We start from the raw sequence: 20,404 nt of genomic DNA on the forward strand, positions 1-20,404 counted from the left end.
CAATTGAGACCTGATGCAGTCAAATAAGTAAACTAAAAGTAATAATAATAAAATAAAAATAAAAAGGGGAATAAAGAAAGAATGCCCACTTTGGAGTAAGATAACCACAAAGGAATTTGGAGTCACAGTGAGAAATGGGGTTGAATGCTATTGTAGCCCTAACCAATGATTCATGTTAGGAAGTCAAGAGAGGAGATTCAACTACTGGCTTTGCCACTTCCTAGCCATGTGACTCCAAGGAAATTCCTTTGATTTTTGGGGGGCCTGATGATTAAGACTAGAGTCTTAAATGATCCACATCCTCCAATTTGAAGTATCTCAGATCCACTCAAGCAAGTGCAAAAGATGATTAATAGCTGCTGGTAATAGATTACCCTGCTTGCCAAGATCTATATATTGACACCTACAGCTCAGGCTATTTGTCTGTCCAATTACACATCCAAAAAAAGGGAACATTTTAATTGCACATATTGATTTTGTCTCAGGGATTTGAGGGGCATGGAGACGGACTGGGAATTCTCTTCAAAGCCTTCATGTACTTGAAAGCATCTCAGAAGTTGGGAAGAAGCAGAGCAAGGTCTACTGTGCTGTGAATAAGCCATCTAGACATAGAGAGGAAGTGAGGGATTCTCATCATCCCATTCTTGTGCTTAGGGACTTCCCTTGCAGCTCAGTTGGTAAAGAATCTGCCTGCAATGTAGGAGACCTGGGTTCGATCCTTGGGTCAGGAAGATCCCCTGGAGAAGAAAATGGCAACCCACTCCAGTAGCCTTGCCTGGGGAATCCCATGGACAGAGGAGCCTGGTGGGTTACAGTCATGGGGTCACAAAGAGTTGGACACGTTTATCCTACTCTAAATCTCCTGAGTTTGAACCACAGATGCTCATTATCACCTTGGACTGTGTCTAATCACACAGCCCCGAGAAATGTGGGCTTTCAAATGCTTCTCTATGACACAGTTCTTCCAAACAAGATTGTCTAAGATGAATCTTGGCCCATCCAGTTCTCGTTAAAACCCTTTCTTCTTGGCATGGTGATTTGGAGGAGGAGGCCTGTCATTTCCATGGAGGAGGCAGTCAAGCCATAGACTCATTACTGAACTCATGCTTTCTCTCTCTCTCTCTCCTCTCTCCGTCTCTCTCCCAACCACAGTTATTTTCAAACACCTTTTTTTGAGAACACTGAGTTTTGCATATTCCTTGAGGCTTTTTTAAACTGGGAGGATTGAGATTTTGTTTACTTATCCATGGAGAAAAGTACAATTTGGGAAATCTTCTCATTTGTCGGTGCCTGAGCTCTGCCCCAGGGGCCCCTCCAGGCTTGGCGTAGAGCTCTCCTCCATGTGGTAAATCGTAGGTGACAGTCATGTCTGGGAGAACAGCCCTCGGGAACACAGAGATTCACGCCGAGAGTGGCAAGAGCTGCCTGCTGTAGTGTCAGAGGCACCCACGGTGCCAGGGCAAGCAATGGCAGGAGCCCAGCCAAAGATGATCAGGAAGTTACTCCCTTCAGAACAGAGGGGGCCCAGAATCATCCCAAATAGTGGAAATGGATGGCTCCATTCAGAGAAATGAAGATTTTGAAAAATTTGAAATATCAGTGGGATATTAAGCTTAACCTGGTGACTTGATAGATATTCTTGGGTCTGTGTTTTCTTAAGATGGTGGGGGAGAAAGAGCACTAAAAGAAAAGCAAGGATCTCATCTTCTAGGACTTCCATCAGTCTCCTGGGAAGTTACAAAACTCCCCTTCCACCAGGGTCCAGGTTCCCTGGGCTGCAGCACTCTCTCACTGTTCTAAGGCTGAAAAAAACCCATATCTCTTTTGGTAGATGGATACAAGATTCAAATAGGTGGTTGGTTGGAGACCATGACCTTTTATAACTCCAGCTCCTGAAATATCTGGGGCTAGAGTGGCCAAAGGATGAAAGAACTGGTGCCAAACTCATGGTCGGTCAAAGAGGATGCTACCTTGCAGGGTCCCCAAGGATACTCGTGCCCCTTTCAAGACACTCACCTTCATCAAGGGCTATTGACATCCTTCGTTTAACAGTTTTTTCTGCATCCACATCAAGAAGAGCTTGCTACTTGGCAGAGATGTCATGGATAACCTTACAGGTCACCCCAATCATCTTAATGGGGCAGCTGTGGTCTTCTCATGACAGCCTTGCTTGTTACAGCAAACCTTTGCATCATGGAGCAGGAAGCACAGGAGAGGAAGTGGAGAAAAAGGAAGCCTCCCACACTATTGGTGGGAGTGGAAATTGGTGCAGACACTATGGAGAACAGTACGGAGTTTCCTTAAAAAACTAAAAATAGAGTTACCATAAGATCCAGCACTCCCACTCCAAGACGTGTAACTGGAGAAAATACTAATTTGAAAAGATATGTTCACCCCTATGTTCCTAGCAGCACTATTTACAATAGCCAAGATATGGGAAAAACCTAAATGTCCGTTGACAGATGAATGGATAAAGAAGATGTGGTACATACATACAATGGAATATTACTCAGCCATAAAAAAGAGTGAAATGATACCATTTGCAGCTACATGGATGAACCTAGAAATGATCATACTAAATGAAATCAGAGAGAGAAAATCAAGTATCATATGATACTGCTTATGTGTGGAATCTAAGAAAATGATTACAAATGAACATATTTATATAAAACAGACATGGCTTCCCTGGTGGCTCAGTGGTAAAGAAACCACTTGTAGTGTGGGAGACATGAGTTCTGTTTCTGAGTTGGGAAGATCCCCTGGAGAAGGAGATGGCAACCCACTCCAGCATTCTTGCCTGGGAAATCCCATGGACAGAGGAGCCTGGTGGGCTGCAGTCCATGGGGTCACTAGAGTTGAACACAACTTAGAGACTCAACCACCAACCACCATAAAACAGATACAGACTCACAGACGGAGAAAACCACTTACGATTATCAAAGGGGAAAGTGGGGGGGGGATAAACAAGGAGTTTGGGATTAACGGATCGCACTGTATGCATGTGCGTGCTCGTGGCTCAGCCATGTCCCACTCTTTGCGGCCCGGTGGAATAAATTAGATAACCAACCAGGACATGGTATCTTGTAATAACATAATGAAAAAGAATCTAAAAAGAAACAAATATATATCATATTCACACATTCACATACACATTGTGTGTTGTGCCTAGTTGCTCAGTCATGTCTGACTCTTTGCAACCCCACCAGGCTCCTCTGTCCGTGGGGATTCTCCAGGCAAGAATGCTGGAGTGGGTTGCCATGCCCTCCTCCAGGGAACCTTCCCAACTCAGGGATTGAATCCAGGTCTCCTGCATAGGAAGGCAGATTCTTTACCATCTGAGCCACCTAGGAAGCCCATGTATACACACACATATATGTAAAAAACCAAATCCTAATTTTAAAAAATACAATTAAAAAATTTTTTAAAAAGTGAATCACTTTGCTGTCCACCTGAAACTTTATAAATGAACTATATTTCAATACAAATTTTTAAAAAATAAATAAACACTAAATATAAGCAGAAAGCATAGATGCCAATCAACAAATGGGGTCAGCTGAGGTCAGTAGGCATGGAGTGAGCACTTCTGTGGCTCCGTTATGAAAAGGGGGGTCCCTCAGAGAGCAGCAGTGGCCATCAAGCAACGCACAGGAGTGGGGTCCACAGAGCCTCTTCCAGGCAAGACCACTGCTATGTTGTCAAAGAGACAGTGGTGCAGGCGGAGAAGTGCCACTCAGCCAGGTGACATTCTCTCCGTATTGCAGGTGATGCATTTGAGGCTGGTTTGTGTTGGTTCCCGGCTACCTTATAGAACCTGATTTTAGCAGCACGAAATGCTTCAAACAGGTCGTTTCCCTGGTGATCCAGCAGCTAAGACTTTGCGCTCCCAATGTAGGGGCCTGGGTTCCATCCTTGGTCAGGGAACTAGATTCCACATGCTGCAAATAAGAGTTCACATACTGTACCTAAAGATCCTGCAGGCTGCAACTAAGACCCAGCACAGACAAATACATTAAAACAGACAAAGAAGCATCCACAGGGGAACACAGGAGATTTCAGGCAACCTCAGCTCTCCTCCCAGCAACTGAGGCCAGGTGGAGGTCCAAGCCTGGACGTCAGCCCACATCCGCCGCTCACAGGAGTGGGAATTGGACCCAAGCTGCCTCCTGCTGTTTCCTGACCTTAAGCTGCTTGGCGGGTCTGAGAAGCTGGGACGGGAGCTGGGAGGCACGGTGGAGCGGAACTCGCCTCCTTAGAACTGTGGTACTCACAGCCCCATGTATCATCGATACGTGTGCTTCAAAGAGTAGCTTGGGAGCAGGGCCAGCAGTGGAGCTGGGATGATCAACCAGGATAGAGGCCTTTGGGGAAGGTCGGGCTGCTGAGTGACATGGTCACAGACAGAGCAAAGCAGAGACGCTCCTTTCTCAGCCGCCTAATTAGTTCACACCAGCCACGAGACGCCAGCAAGAAAGTCCCCGGTTGTTTCCCTCGAGTTGGTAATAAGAAGCCCAATTAGGCCTCGAGAGACAGCGTCCCTCTCAAGACGCTATGCTCACCCCGCTCCTTCAGGCCAAGCCGGCATGAGCATCCAAGTCACGTGGATCCTCAAAGGGGAGAAAGAGCCCGCTTTGGCATGAATCCGGTCGCCCTCCCTCTGCGCTCCCATCTTTGCAGGAAGGTCAGCTCCCCGGAATCCAGCCACTTACATAGGCCAAGAAGCTTCTACTGAACGGCTAGTGCATTAATCAGGCAGGAGTAGGCGCTGCGGTAAATAAACTAGAGCAGAAGACAGTGAGACAGAATAAAGGACTGTATCTGGTCAAGAAGGGTCTTGGAGGGTCCGATCCTCTCTAAAGCCATGAACCCCCCACATGCCCCTGGGGACCTGGGCTCCCTCCAGCCGGTGGCGCTACGTATCAGCATATGTCTTCCTCAAATACCATAGGATGCCTTTTACATGTGGAATCTAAAATATGACAAATGAACCTACTTAGGAAACAGAAACAGAATCGTGGCCATAGAGAAAGGCTGGTGGCTGCCAAGGGGTGGGGGTGTAGGGGGAAGGACTGGGAGTTTGGGGTTAGCAGATGCAAACCACTACATTTAGGATGGATAAGCAATAAGGTCCTACCGTAGAGCGCAGGAACTATATTCAATATCCTGTGATAAACCACCATGGAAAAGAATATGAAAAAGGATATATATATATATCTGAATCACTTTGCTGTATAGCAGAAATTAACATTAGAAGTCAACTATATTTTAATAAAGAGAAAGTCCCCAAACGTGTCTTCCCAGTCACCGAGGCAGGATAAGACAGTATGCCCAGGTCACTCACCCTGGCTCCTGACTGCCCCTGCTGGCAGTGTCTTGTCATCACTGCTCACAGTCGTTGCCAGAACTACTAGTCATGCAGACCCAACTGAAGGGCAAGGCTGGTTGGGAAATGTATTGAGCAGGTGTCCAAGCATGCCCCAAGGATGTGGGGTTTCCAGACAAAAAAGGGAACTCCCTTCCTTTCCTGGGGGATGTGAAAAAACTAGAGAGATGTCTATTTTTTTTTTTAGTAGATTCTGGAAATTCTGATTGAATGGAACATGACTGGCAAGATTTTGACTCAAGTGAAAACCTCCTCATGATGAGGTTGATCTGGGAAGAGGGGGGGATGTTTAATTCTTACCATGCTTCACTTGCAGAGGGTTAGGCCTGATGGCAAGCCAGCAAGGTCTGTAGAGAGACAGAGGACAAGGAATACTGTCTTCTGTGCCCCTCTTGAGAGCAGGAGTTGCATCTAACTAATTTTGTTGCCCCCAGAGTGGCCAAATCTACAGACTCAGGGGAAGATGTTGGTGTTACACCCAAGTGGAACACACCTACACTGTATTAAAAAAGCCTCTGGCAGCAGTTTAGTTCCTGGTTCCCACTAGGTGCCTAGCTTAATTTATCAGACTGAGCTGTTGTCATTCATGCTCTGCAAACCATTCATTGTCTGTTTGCCCATCCATCCATTCATTCAAACTCATCTATACATCCAAACACTTGTCTATCCTTTCAAGCATCTAATCATCCATCTATTCATGTGGTTATTTATCCAAACATCCACTCACTCAACCAACCATCAATCCATCCATCCACTCATCCATCCAAATATCCACTCATCTATCCAAACATCCATCCATCTCTTTTCATCCATCCAGCCAAGCATTCATTCATCCACCCAAACATTCATCAGTCCATCCAAGAAACTAATTATCCATCTGTCCATCCATCCATTCATCCATCCAAACATTTGTCCATCTGTTCAAACCTATAATTGCCCATCTATCTAACTGTCGATCCATTCAAACAACCACTCGCTCAACCATCCATCAATCCATTCATCCATTCACTCATCATCCAAACATCCATCCATCCAAACATCCATCCATTCTTCCAAACATCCATCCATCCCAGTATTCATCCATCTATCCAAACATTCATCTATCCGTTCAAGCATCTAATCATCCACCCATCCATCCATCTGTCCAAGCAAATGTTTACTGATTGCTGACTCTTGCTAGGCATGGCTCTAGTATAGGGTATATAGTAGAAGACAGGTAGGACTAGATCCTTATTCTTCTGGAACTTACCTTCTATGAGGAAATACACATAGCAAACAAGGAAGCAAATACTTGGAAAGTACAAAGCCAGAGTTGTCTAGGAGATACAAAGACTGTAAGATGGGATGATAACTGGGGGCGGGGCAGTGAGTGGAGGGACTTAAGTGGAGGGGAAGTGAAGCTACTCTCAGGTGGCTAGAGAAAGCCTCAGTGAAGAAGTAACTTATGAGCTAAGACCTGAATGGTGATGAGGAGTCCAGCTTGTGACAATCTGGGAGAATGGAGTTCCGGAAAGAAGAGGGAAAAGGGCCATAAGCTCCAAAGTGGGGATGGGCTTGTTTTGCCAGAAAAATAGGCAAAAGGGAACCAGTGGGACTAGAGTTAGTGACCAAGTGCGGCTGTGATGGGAATGGAAGGTGGGGTGATGGGCAGTGCTGGTAACCAAGTCCAGACTTCATTCTCGGATTTATGAGCATCTATTGGAGGGTTTTAAGCCAGGGAGTGACCTGATGTGAATTACGTTTTTAAAAGGTCACTCCGTTAATTTTCATTTAGCAAATATTGACTGTCTGCTTAGTAGATTCATTTAAGAGGCATGAAACGTTCTGGAGGTAGGGGAAGGAGAGGAGAGCAAGACAGAAGCTTTTAAAGTCATAAAACAAACATTGGCCATTGTGCTTTGCGTCCATTAGCATCACTGGCGGACCTGATAGAACATCTCAAAGTCTGAAAGTCCTGGACAGAGGAGGTGACCCAGAGCCTGATGCTCCCAGGACTCTCTACTGGGAACCCCGCCAAGAGTGACAGGTGGGTCTCCACGGTGGATCCACACAGTTTGCTTGTGAAGGCTGTTTGCTGTCTCTTCTTCAGCTTGGACCTCAATCTTCTGGGGTCCTGTACATGCAGTTTCAGAGTCTTCCCCAATGTCCAGAAAGCAAAGCTCATGGGAATGGAATTGGGGGTGGAGAAGCCAGGAAAAGGCAGTGAAAGTGGGGAGGGGATCCATTGCTTTGCAGGACAAACATCCATTTTTATTGCAAAAATATCTTTTCCCTTGGAAGTTAGTCCTTTCTCACTTTACTTTTTTTTAACCAAGATTTAATGTACATTTATTCTGTTTATTTAAAGTTGAATTTTATTTATTTATTTTTAAATTTTGACTGTGCTGGGTCTTCGTTGTGGCATTCGAGTTTCTCTAGTTGCTTCACTTGGGCTTAGTTGCCCCGAGACAAGTGGGATCTTAGTTCCTTGACCAAGGATGGAACCCGCTTCCCCTGTATTGGAAGGCAGATTCTTAACTCCTGGACCACCAGGGAAGTCCCTTGTAAATTTATTCTCAATGTGTGGAACATATCGTATAAAGGTTTCATACTGAATAAAAGATATTCTTTAAGCCAAAAAGGAAGGAATTCACATCAAGTTTTAGTTACCTTGTTTGCAGTACAAATATGCAGATTTTATCACTGAAAGAAATCCCACTTGTATTTCTTCATCAGAAACTTCAACTGTTCTAGATTAGAACTTTTTCACACCTCGATCAGAAACAAAATAAAACAAAAATATAGGAAATAAAAAAATGTAAGTTGATTGATTGTTGAGACAGCAAGGCACTACTCTCTCCCCCCGGCTCCAGGGTTGGAGGGAGACGCCTGTGATGGAGGCCTGGACATCGCATCTTGCAGGTGACAGATTTGACTTCTGTTCAGCTTGTGACTCCAGTTGGCCAATAGGGATAATTGAAGGACTTCATCTGAAAGTGTCAGGACACTTACTGTCTTTAACTCAGAATTTCTTTCATGGGAAATTACCAAGGCTAGAGTTTCCGGAGGCCACCGTATGCAAGAACTTTGCCTGAGGCTGAAGTCAAATAAGCAAAGACTGGGCGAAGAGTAGGAGAGGGGAAGAGATAAAAGCCTGGGTCCAACCGTTCCTGAAGCCAGCTTCACCTCTGCTTGTCCAGTCCTACGCTGCGTGTGTTTAGTCACATACAATTCTTTGAGGCCTCATGGACTGTAGGTAGCCTTCCAGGCTTCTCTGCCCAAGGAACTGTCCAGGCAGGAACACTGGAATGGGGTGACATTTCCTTCTCCAGGAGATCTTCCTGACCCGGGATCGAACCTGCGTCTCCTGCACTGGCAGGCGGACTCATTACAGTAGTGCCACCTGGGAAGCCCGTTGTCCAGTCCTCAGTTCAGTTCAGTTCAGTCGCTCAGTCCTGTCTGACTCTTTGCGACCCCATAGACTGCAGCACGCCAGGCCCCCCGTCCATCACCACCTCCCGAAGTTTACTCAAACCCATGTCTATCGAGGTGGTGATGCCATCCAGTCATCTCATCCTCTGTCGTCCCCTTCTCCTCCTGCCCCCTATCCCTCTCAACATCAGGGTCTTTTCCAATGAGTCAACTCTGCATCAGGTGGCCAAAGTACTGGAGTTTCAGCTTCAGCATCAGTCCTTCCAATCAACACCCAGGACTGATCTTTAGGATGGACTGGTTGGATCTCCTTGCAGTCCAAGGGACTCAAGAGTCTTCTCCAACACCGCAATTCAAAAGCATCAATTTTTTGGCGCTCAGCTTTCTTCACAGTCCAACTCTCACATCCATACATGATGACTGGAAAGACCATAGCCTTGACTAGACGGACTTTTGTTGGCAAAGTAATGTCTCTGCTTTTTAATATGCTGTCTAGGCTGGTCATAACTTTCCTTCCAAGGAGTAAGTGTCTTTTAATTTCATGACTGCAATCATCATCTGCAGTGATTTTGGAGCCCAAAAAAATAAAGTCCGACACTGCTTCCACTGTTTCCCCATCTATTTCTAGGGAGCACTAAATTCTGCCCACCGCCCCTATCATTCTTCCTGAAGTTTGGTTAAAAAATAATGTTTAAAATCACTTGCTGCACAGATTTTCTCCAAAGCAAACATCAAAACAGGACTTCTTCCCTCCTAAGGGGACTACTTCCTCCCTAGAGTGGGTAGAATTGTCTTCCTGAAAAGATATGCTGAAATCCTAACCCTCAGAACCTGGGACAGCAGCCTTATCTGGAAAGACCATCTTTGGAAAGAGCTAAAGGATTGCAAAGATTGCTAGTGACCAGCAAAACCCAGGGAAGAAGCATGAGACAGATTCTCTCTTTCACAGCCAAGAACCAATTCGATGAACACCTTGATTCTGGGCTCTAGAATGGGGAGTAAATACATTCCTGTTGTCTTAAACCCCTAGTTGGTGATACTTTATGATGGTCACTCCAGGAAAAAAAAGTCCACCTCTCAGAGGACATGTAGCCTTAGTCCTTTCAATTCTCTTATCTCCAGGAGGCTAGATACACAGCTCAGCACTTTCCCCCACAGGTCTTGTGATAGACACATCATCTGGGGCCAGATGCAGGCCAAGTGTACCATAGAGAACTTAAGAGGAAGGCCTTTGGGGGCCAGGCAGGGGTCAAACTTGCATCTGGACCTCTGGCCACAGCAAGCTCTTCACTCCAAACCCCCTGTCCATCACCCCTCAGGTCATCAATGACAGCTGGGTTTGAGGACCTGGTGCACCCTGTCAGAACATCCTTGCTTCACGGAACCACATTTCTGCCAGAATCTCCATGGCTGCAGCCACAGCAAAGAGGGGGAGTGGTCCCCAGTGAGGAGCTAATGACTGCTAATGACTGTGTCTTGGGAAGAAACACACGGGGTAATTAATTCACAGTTCTCCCAGAGGGAAACAGATAACTGGTTCCCTTGCTCTCCCAGGGTGTCCTTGCACAGCCTCATTTGTAAAGTGGGTGTGAAATTGAGGATGAGGTGAGGCTTTTCAAAATGAGACAGTCTCCTGGAAGCCCAGTGCCCTGATTGGTCCATGGAGCAGTCAATTGCTCTCAGTCTGCTCACGAGTTTAGCTGCCTTAGACCTCTGGCCAGAGGCCAGGGTTGTGACTTTATCTGTGCCCCTCACATTAATGGATTGAAGTCCTAACTGCCCAGTAGTGACCTTGTTTGGAAATAGGGTCTTTGTGGATGTAGTTAGTTAAGACGAGTCTTCCTGCAGCAGGGCGGGCTCAACTCCAACTTGCCTGGTGTTCATTTATAAAGGGGAAATTTGGGGACCTCCCTGGCAGTCTAGTGGTTAAAACTCTGCACTTCCAGTGCAGCAGGAGCAAGTTTGATCCTGGTTAGGGAACTAAAGGGGTTTCCCTGGTGGCTCAGATGGTAAAGAATCTGCTTGCGATGCAGGAGACACAGGTTTGATCTCTGGGTTGGGAAGATCCCCAGCAACCCACTCCAGTATTCTTGCCTGGAGAATCCCATGGACAGAGAAACCTGGCGGACTACAGCCCATAGTGTGGCGAAGAGTAGGACAGGACTGAGCCACTAACACTTTCACTTTCAGGGAACTAAGATCCCAGGAGCCTCGTGGCTAAAACAAACAAACAAACAAAAAAAACCTGATGACCAAAGAACCCGCAGAGCAGCTCTGAATGCAGACCTTCAGTCCTCTTCCCTATAAGAGGGAAATAAAATACAAATAAAAAATAAAATGAGGAAATTTGGACACGCACACACGCACATCATGTGGAAAATGCCATGTGAGCATGGAGGGAGAGACGGGGTGAAGCCTCTGCAGGACAAGAGCCACCACCAGGAGGCAGAGAGGGGCTGGATCAGAGCCCCGTAGAGCCTCAGCAGGAACCGACCCTGTGGACACCTGATCTCGGACTTCCGGCCTCAAGACCGTGATCACATGTCTCTTGTTCAGGTCGCAGAGTGTGTGGAACTCTGTGAAGGGAATGGGTTGCTCAACTCTGGGCACTAAACGCTGCAGGAAGCCATGGCGTCCACCAGGGGGCGCTAGTGATCCTGGTTTTTGCGGGCTTGGCGTCTAAGTCTGCTGGGTCGGAACTCACCACGTGGCGAGATGGGGGGCCCACGAGGGGTGCCAATGAGCAAGCAGGTCAGGCCAGAAGAAACTGCGCGGCATCCCTTATTTCATTCGCACCCCAAAGACACCTTGTTGAAAAGTCAGTTCGTTAAGATGTTCACATCATTTCTTTCTCCGACTCTGTGCACACAGATCACATTATGAACTGTGTGAGCTGTGTTTTTTAAACCAGCGGTTCCCAGCCTTTTTGACACTAGGGGCCTGTTTCGAGGAAGACAGTTTCTCCATGGAAGGGGTGGGGATGGTTTTGGGATGAGTCAAGCACATTAACATTTACTGTGCACTTTTCTATTATTATGTCAGCTCCATTTTAGATCATCGGGCATTAGACCTCTGAGACTGGGGATCCCTTTAGACAACAATCTCTATTTTCCTAGGAGACACCGAGGGTACTCTCTTTAACATAACAATATACTTCTAATTTTGTCTAGAGAACACACAGCTCCCTCCATTTATTTTTGTTTTCAGCACTTCTGGGTAGAGACACAGCTGGGGAGAAATACTTCCTTATTAGAAGAAAAATGGTGAAATAGATGGCAAATGAAATTTGCCCTCTGGGTCAGGGAGACAATCTGGGTGTGGAGGGACCTGCAGAGGTGTGGGGGCGTCCTGCCTGGAGGCGACAGCAGTAAATTCAGGATGTCCAATTAGGGCCAAGGTGGATTCTAAGACCCATCTCGCCAGAGTCTGAATTTTCGAGAGAAGACAGAAATTCAAATTTTTTTTTAGGTGCAATGGCCAAAGTCCATTGACCCAAATGGCATTGACCCAGTCTTTCTCTATACCATAACCTATTTTATTATCCTTCATACAATATATGAAAATTACATTGTTTGTTGTTAATTCCTCCACCCCACACTAGAGGTCTTTGAGAGTGCATCGGTCTATTTACCACTCATCCTTGGCCTGCAAGGAGGTCAAACCAGTCAGTCCTAAAGGAAAACCACCCTGACTATTCATTGGAAGGACTGATGCTGAAGTTGAAGCTCCAAAACTTTGGCCACCTAATGTGAAGAGCCGACTCATTGGAAAAGATCCTGATGCTGGGAAAGATTGAGGGCAAGAGGAGAAGGGGGTGACAGAGGATGAGATGGTTGGATGGCATCACTGACTCAGTGGACACGAGTTTGAGAAAGCTCTGGGAGATGGTGAAGGATAGGGAAGCCTGGTGTGCTGTAGTCCATGGGGTCGCAAAAAGCTGGGCATGACTGAGCAACTGAACAACTAGCATATAGTAGGTGCTCAATAAATACCAGTTGAATAAGAGAGTGATACATCACTTGATATTGCTTGCATGAAGACACAGATTTCATGCAACTTCTTTTTCTGTGGAATCATCTTGGGACTTAACTGATTATCAGAGGAATCTGAAAATCAACCTTAAAAAAATTATCTATTTGGCTACATTAGGTCTTAGTTGCAGCACGTGGGATCTTCGCTCTGGCAGGCACAGTTCTCTCTAGTTGAGGTGCAAGAGTTCAGTAGTTGTGGCATGCAGGCTTAGTGGCCCTGCAGCATGTGGGACCTTAGTTCCCCGAGCAGGTACCGACCCCATGTCCCCTGCGCTGGAAGGCAGATTCCTAACCACTGGGCCGCCAGGAAATTCCCTGAAAAAATCAACCTTAAAAAAAAAACCCAAAAAACCCCAGTGTACAGTCACTGTGGGCGCACATACATGATTCAGGAAATTGACCTCTGAATGTACATGAGCGATCCAAAGAGAGGACAGAGCCTGTTTGTTCCCTCACTCCAGCCCAAAGGGAGGCTAGGATACACGCTTGCCCGCCATGGTTCTCACTTACCGCCATCAGTCAACAGGCTTTTAGCAGAGAATTGCATGTGTGATTGATTTCCAAATCCTTTCAGGTCCGGAAGGAGAGATCCTTAGTACACAACGTACTTTGTCATCATGTGTCAACATCGCCTCAATGCAGAGAGCGGCATTACACGATGTAAGCGTGTAATTGGATTGTTGCTGGGATCTTTCCATCTGCATTTTCATTTTCCCAAAGCCGCAGCTTTGGAGGGTCATTTGCTGAGGATGCCAGCCACTGGGGCGAGGGAGGGGGTGGTGTGAGTGCGTAGAAAGACAAAGGACAGCCATAAGCCGCAGAAGGCAAACTTTATATTTACAGTCGGTAAGTTTATAAATATATATTACATTCTTATAATCTACAGTACATTCTGCACGCAGACGGATTGGAGAGAGGGCATCGACAGCGGTATGAAAACGAGGGAAAGGCTGAAAGGAACAGGAGTGGGTTACTGAAAGCAAAGGATCATTGAAAAGGGGTGACCATTTAGTCACCCAGCCAGACAACGTAAGTCAACTTGGGGACAGGAGCAGGTGGCTGATGGCTCCTGGACCCTCAGTCCTAGGGCAAATGGACAGCACCTTAGTTTGAGAGAGAGTGCTGAGGTTGAGAGGATGAACTGGTGGAATTACACACTTGATCTCAGGAGAATTCAATTATATGCACAGAGAAAGAGAGAGAGACAGAGACACAGAGAGAGAGGAAGCAGAGAGATAGGTTCAGAGAGACAGAGAGACAGACACACAGAGAAAGGGAAATTGACCTTAGAACCCAGTGCTCAAATAACCCAGCTCTCTACCCCCTAGGCAGATGCCACGTGTCCCTCCATCCCTCCAAGGTGAAGCAGCAGCAGCCTCATATTCCCCCACACATGTGAGTGGGACCAGATTTCCTGCCTGACCCTTCTCGTCACACACGCTGAGTCCCAACTCTCCTTACCCTGTACCCCGCTATGGGCACGCCCAGATTTATCTCAGCAGCCTTGGGCAGCAGGCCAGATGGGACTGTCGAAAGACCCATCAAGGACCATCCCTCCCTTCTTTCCAGAAAAGTCAAGAGAATGAGCATCCTTGGGTGTCGAATTCCTTGTGAGCACTGCTGACCCCCAAAGACTAGCCTTTTCAAAGCAAGACACGTGTGAAGTTGGCCCCATGGGGCTTCAGTGTAGCCTGTCACTGGGTGATTGACACAGAGGCCACAGTGGAAGAGACTCAGCAAACAGTGACACAGCTCCCCACTGCCCACGAGTGATCAATGACTTTTGGAAAGGTGGCGATGCAAGGAAGGGTACAAATGTGAACAGAGTGAATTTGCTTTTAAAAAAGCCTGGTTCTTTGAACCTGATTGAAACTCTATGCCCAGGACCCCTAGTTTACCAATAAAGGGATGCTCCGAATGGCTCAGAGGGTTTGTTTCCTGGGTGTTCGATCTTGACATCTAGTTACAAAGGTATTGGTGACCTGTTTGCCCTCTTGTTCCCTTTCAACCATTGTCAACGATTGCCTTGGTTTGTCAATAACCCGGGGTTTACCCTGACCCAGCCTTTGGGAGATAACTGGAAATCATGCTTCCCAAGAGCTGACTCTAGGCGGCGCTAGACTCCGCTTCTGCTCAGGCTCACAGCCAGGTGAGTTTCCACGGCGCACTTCCTCCCATCCATCCCGCCCCACCTGAGTCTCCTTTTTCTCCTGTGGTCCGCAGCACTGAATATTGCAGCCGTGTGGCTTTGGCAATACCCAAGTTGCTCCGATTAAAGAAAGAGAGACGGCAAGAGAGAGACAGTTCTTTCCTGCAGGCTGTCGGAAGCTCAGTGACTCAGAACTCATTTTTCTTCCAAGTTGAAAAAAAATCTCGCCATGCGTGATAAACCTCTTTTCATCGACTGAGACATCAGACCCTGGAAAGTGGACATCGATTCCAACTCGGGGCCTCGCTGGGGAGCCAGGGTCGTTTTCTGGGGCTCTGTGGATAGTGTCAGCCTGATCGTGTCCTTTTTTTTTTTTTTTTGCCACGCCTGGAGGCATGGGGGACCGTAGTTCCCTCACCAGGGATCAAACCCACGCCCCCTACAGTGGAAGCGTTGAATCCTAACCACTGGACCACCAGGGAAGTCCCCCCTGTCTTTTCATTCCCCCCACTGCGGGTCCCCGTTGCCCCGAATCCCCAAGTTAAAAGGCCGAGAGGTGAGTGAGAACCACTGTCTGCGAATGCCCAGCTTACACATCTTCACGTAATCCTTCCCTGTAGCCACGTGACTCTTGGCCTCCCCCAGGGTCCAGATCCTGGCCAACCCAGTTCACGGTATCCTCGCCGCTGGCCGGTAGGGAGTTCACGGCGGGGCATCCATCCTCCGGAGAGAGGGTGGCGAAAGTGGTGAATTTGACTCTTTTCCTTTTTGAGGTAGGGGACGTTGGGGGCTCGCTTTTCTGATCTTTCCCGTCCACGAGGGTGGGGCCTGAAGATCTGAACAGCTGTCCGTTGATGCCCTTTTGGGAGTCTGTGCAGAGCAGATACTTGCTCTCTTCGAAATCCATGCCCCTGTCGATGGCGGTGATCTGCTCCTCTTGGGAGGAGGAAAAGTGGAGCTGGTTCTCCAGCAGTTCGGTCCGGTGGCTCAGGCCGACCCAGTCGTGGGAGTGAGTCATCCCCTCCTGTTCTTCGAAGGGGACCTGTTTGTGCCTGTACTTTAAAGCAAAGGTCACGCAGTTGATGAGGAAGACCAAGATGGCCAGGCAGAAGACCCCCAGCAGGGCATACATCCCGATCTCCAGGTCGCTCAGCCCTTTGGAGGACTGGGGGTCGTTCTCCTCCGTTTCCCCGTGGCTTCTGGGCAGGTCCACCTGGGCTGGGAAGCTGGTGAGGTCGATGGAGATGGTCTGCAAGTGGCCGCCATCATCCAGAAGGCTTTCCTGGCCTCTGTTCTTCTGGAAGGTGGACCTCTCCGTGGTGGAGCCCCTGCCTTCCATGAGGCCCACGGAGGAACTGCCGTAGTACTCTCCCTCCTGACTCCCCCATTCCTGCAAGGGCTTCTTGGGTCTTCTGTCACTGATGTTATTATCCAGGGGACCTCCTGCCCCCCTGTGTCTGCTGTCACTGGTGTTGGGGGTGGCGTCGTTTTGGCCAAACTTCACTTTGATGTTGGCTGTCCCCACCGCCAGCACGCTCTTCCGCTTGGATTTCTGGCATGATTCGCAAATGACCATTTCGACCTTGACCAGGGCCCCCTGTCCTTCAGCTTCAGCGGCAATTATAGGCCATTTGAATTTGGGGTCTTGGTGGATGGAGACCACCTTCTCATCCAGGGATGTGGCCATCAGGGAGAAGTCTTTTGCATCATAAATATCCAAGGGGGTGACGGAGCCATCACTGAACTGGACCCAGCAACTGATGGCTGCTTCCTGTTGAAAAGAATAAGTAAGTTCATCAAAGATGGACACAGAGGGGCAAGGGGAGGGTGGGACAAACTGGAAGAGTAGCATTGACATATACACACTACCACGTGTAAGAGAGACAGCTAGTGGGAAGGTGCTGGATAGCGCAGGGGGCTCAGCTAGGAGCTCTGTGATGACAGAGGGGTGGGATGGAGTCGGGGGGAGGGCCCAGAGGGAGGGGATATATGTGCACTTATAGCTGATTCATGTAGCTGTACGGCAGAAACTAACACGGCATTAACATTGTAAAGCAATTATACTCCAATTAAAAAATAAGTTTAAAAAAATGGGTCTCAAAGCTCATTGCACACAAAGACAATCTGTAGCAAAGAGGATGCTACCAGAACAAAGGGAAACCTGTTACACAGTATAGAAGTAAGACGTACAAAGGCTATAAAATAGAATGAGTTCTTGTAAAGACAAGAGAACCTAAAGAAAAACCACAAGAGTAAAATGACAACCACGAAACAGGACCAGGAATAAACACCTCCTAATAAGATGTGCTTTCTTTCCTGAGGTGTTGAAAGATGTTTTTTTTTTCCCCCCTTCTCTGCAAGATCTACTTCTGCACAATAATAGATTGCATGTCAAAGGAGATTTACTGGCTTGTGGGTCATTCACAAGTGTTACACGTTTAAATGAAACATATTCATTATATTACTTTTAAGTTGCTTTAATAGCCAGTCTCTGAACATTACTCACAACACAGATGAACGCCCCTGATCTAGACAAGGGCACCTCAGAGGTGCTGCCGGCTTTAGGCTTTAGTTGTGTTGGGTCCTGCCATATATGCATCTAAGGATAGGCTTGTATTGCCTTGTGGACACAGTCCTGGCTTAGAGGTGAGGGGTAATGCCGTCCAGGCAGAGAGAGGGGTTGGGGTGAAGATTAAGGCTAGGAAGCTCTCTATTGGGAGAATCTTGGTCCCCCATCCATCCTCCAATCCACCTATTGGGGGAAATTGGGAGACCAAAGAGTAGCCAGGGCCAAGGTTTGTGTATATCTCAATTTCTTTTCTTTTTACTTTGCTGCTTTAGATCTGATTTCCTCGGGACTAGTCTGACCAGGGGGATCATAAGAGATGAGATAATCTCATCTCTGCCCACCCCTGCCCACCTGGCCATAGCTGACCTAACCCGGAGAATGGCTGCTGTCAGAGCAGATCATCTCAGCAGCTCTGAGCCTGCCGGCATCTCTCCCTCCGGTTTGAAATAAGAAAGACAGTACTGAAGGACTTAGTTGTGGGCAGATGAGTGGCTCGTATGAAACTGGGGAATGAAGCCTCACTTTGGAGCAACTTACAACGGATCAAGTACAAGCACATGTCTGGGCTCAGCATTTATCTAATAAGATAATGCATGTGAGAGAGACTGTTGAACCTGTTTCACCAAGTTCTTACAGCTGGGCTTCCCTGGTGGCTCACACCGTGGGGGATATGTCTGCAATGAGAGAGACCTGGGTTTGATCCCTGGGTCGGGAGGATCCCCTGGAGAAGGGAATGGCTGCCCACTCCTGGAGTAAGCCAAGTGTTCTTGCCTGGAGAATTCCATGGACAGAGGAGCCTGGAAGGTTATACAGTCCATGGAGTTGCAAAGAATCAGACACAACTGAGCAACTAACACTTTGACAAAAACCTTGCTAACCTTGTAATAAATCCAGTGTTATTTCAACTTGCTTGAGTGGATTTCTTTTTCTTGAAACCAAGGCACCCCTAACCACAACAGAGTAAGTTTTCCTGGTGGTATCTGGTCTTTGGAAGTGAGAAGGAAGCTTCTCACATGAGATTGGTGGCTTCTGCTCCTTCTTCGGCTCAGTCGGTAAATCCTGACCTTGTTAGACATTGGCTTGGACTGGCTGCTAGGTGGGAAACACCACCAAGAGACTGTGCAAAAGCCACATAACCCTGATTTACAGGGTCTATTTTTTTTTTTTTTTAAGCTGTGCCAGGTCTTAGTTGGGGCATGTGAACTTCTTAGCTGTAGCATGTGGGATCTAGTTCCCTGACCAGAGGTCAAACCCTGGCCCCCGGCATTGGGAGCACAAAATCTCAGCCACTGGATCACTAGGGAAGTCTACTAGGGTCTTCTGATTGGCCATAAAATCACAGCAGGTAATTCAAATGCATACTGGATTTCTTGAAACTGAAATGTCAGAGCCAAGTTGCAGGCAGAGGCCAAGCTCCATCCAAACCAAGCACAGAGCAAACCTCAGGGTCACATGGTTTGCTCTGCATGTGGGGAATGGATCAGCTCTGTGGCCTTATTCGAACTGTGATTTATCACTTCCTTAACTTCTCATTGGCCACCACCTGATTGAATCACCCCAGGAAGACAGGAAGAAGCCTAGGGTTATTTCTCCTTTGCTACCTGGAACTTGCATCCTGGCTGGCATCATGCCCTGAGAAGAGGGAGGTTTGCCTTTGGCAAGAATTCGCATCCATTTCTGAGATCACCCACTTTCAAGTGCTTTGTAATCCAAAGCCTTGTACACAGAAACCACAGTGAAAGGGCAAGGGGTTAGCTGACACCCAATGGAGGAGCATTCAGTGATGGATACGGGCTGGGGAAACTGCAAGACCCTGTGCTTCCAGGGGACCCGGCTTAGTCACAGCCTCAGCGGGTGCACAAGGGGGCCCGTCGTAACGCACCTGCTGAGCATAGAGCTGCCGGGAAAAGGGCTCTTGATCGACAAGGGAAATTGCCTGGAAACCCCCTACAAGGACTGGAGGCCTCCCAGCATCCCCTCTGGATGACAGTCTGTCTCATGGGGCACAGAGAATCAGCAGCCTGAGACCACTGTCCTTGGGTGTTTGGTAAACAAGGCCCCCCAGAGTCACAACCCAGGTTCTTTCTAAGAAATAACGTTTCTCCACCTCTGATGAGGGAGGAGATCAGATAACATTTCCAAGTGCCCTGTTTGTTTGGAAACCGTGGTATGGACACACAAACACGCGCTGCATGATACACACAGCATGTACACAACGCTCGGGACACACACACACAGTACAAACACACACACACATTCTATTAGCGCATGCTGTTTTCCAACAAAGAGAAAGAATGCCAGGTGCAACGTAACCACCAGCTTGTTACTTCTCCTGGGAGCTAAACAATAAATGTGGAAGCAGCTCCTCCAATCTCTTTCTGACCCCCCAGACCTGTGACCCCAGAGAGGGGCAGGGACTTCACAGACGTTTGGATACCTCCTTAGGGTCTGTTTCTGCCCTCGCCTTCACCCCACCACTCGGGGAGGTCAGCGGGGGGAAGAGACAGGACCATCTTGAAGGTGGAAAAAACAGCACACGCAATGTCCAGTGGGATGTGGAGCCTGCCCTGAGCTCCTCTGGCTCCTGGTACCTAGGATCCATCACTCATGGCAAGCTTGTTGTTCAGCATCTCCATTTAGGGGGGTAGGAAGCCTGAGGCTGAGCAGTCATTCGTTCACAGACCCTTTTCAAGACTAACAAGGACCTATTAGATAGCACAAGGAGCCCGACTCAGCACTCTGTAGTGACCTATATGGGGAAAGAATCTAAAGAAAAGAGAAGATACATGCATATGTGTAGCTGATTGACTCTTCTATACACCTGAAACTAACACAACATCGCGAATTAACTATAGTCCAATAAA

The 20,404-nt window shown here is 47.6% G+C and overlaps 1 protein-coding gene across 1 annotated transcript in view; it reads right to left on the reverse strand.

The window, feature by feature from the left end:
- Positions 1-15,560: 15,560 nt before the first annotated feature.
- The window catches only part of TMEM132D (transmembrane protein 132D), an 832,687-nt gene continuing 827,843 nt past the window's right edge, over positions 15,561-20,404 (reverse strand). The window contains exon 9 of the mRNA XM_065903793.1: positions 15,561-16,742. Within this exon, the coding sequence (XP_065759865.1) occupies positions 15,561-16,742 (1,182 nt within the window). The remainder of the gene's footprint in view (positions 16,743-20,404) is intronic.

The sequence above is a fragment of the Muntiacus reevesi genome, chromosome 13 (genome assembly GCF_963930625.1).
Source record: "Muntiacus reevesi chromosome 13, mMunRee1.1, whole genome shotgun sequence".
Classification (NCBI taxonomy): Eukaryota; Metazoa; Chordata; class Mammalia; order Artiodactyla; family Cervidae; genus Muntiacus; species Muntiacus reevesi.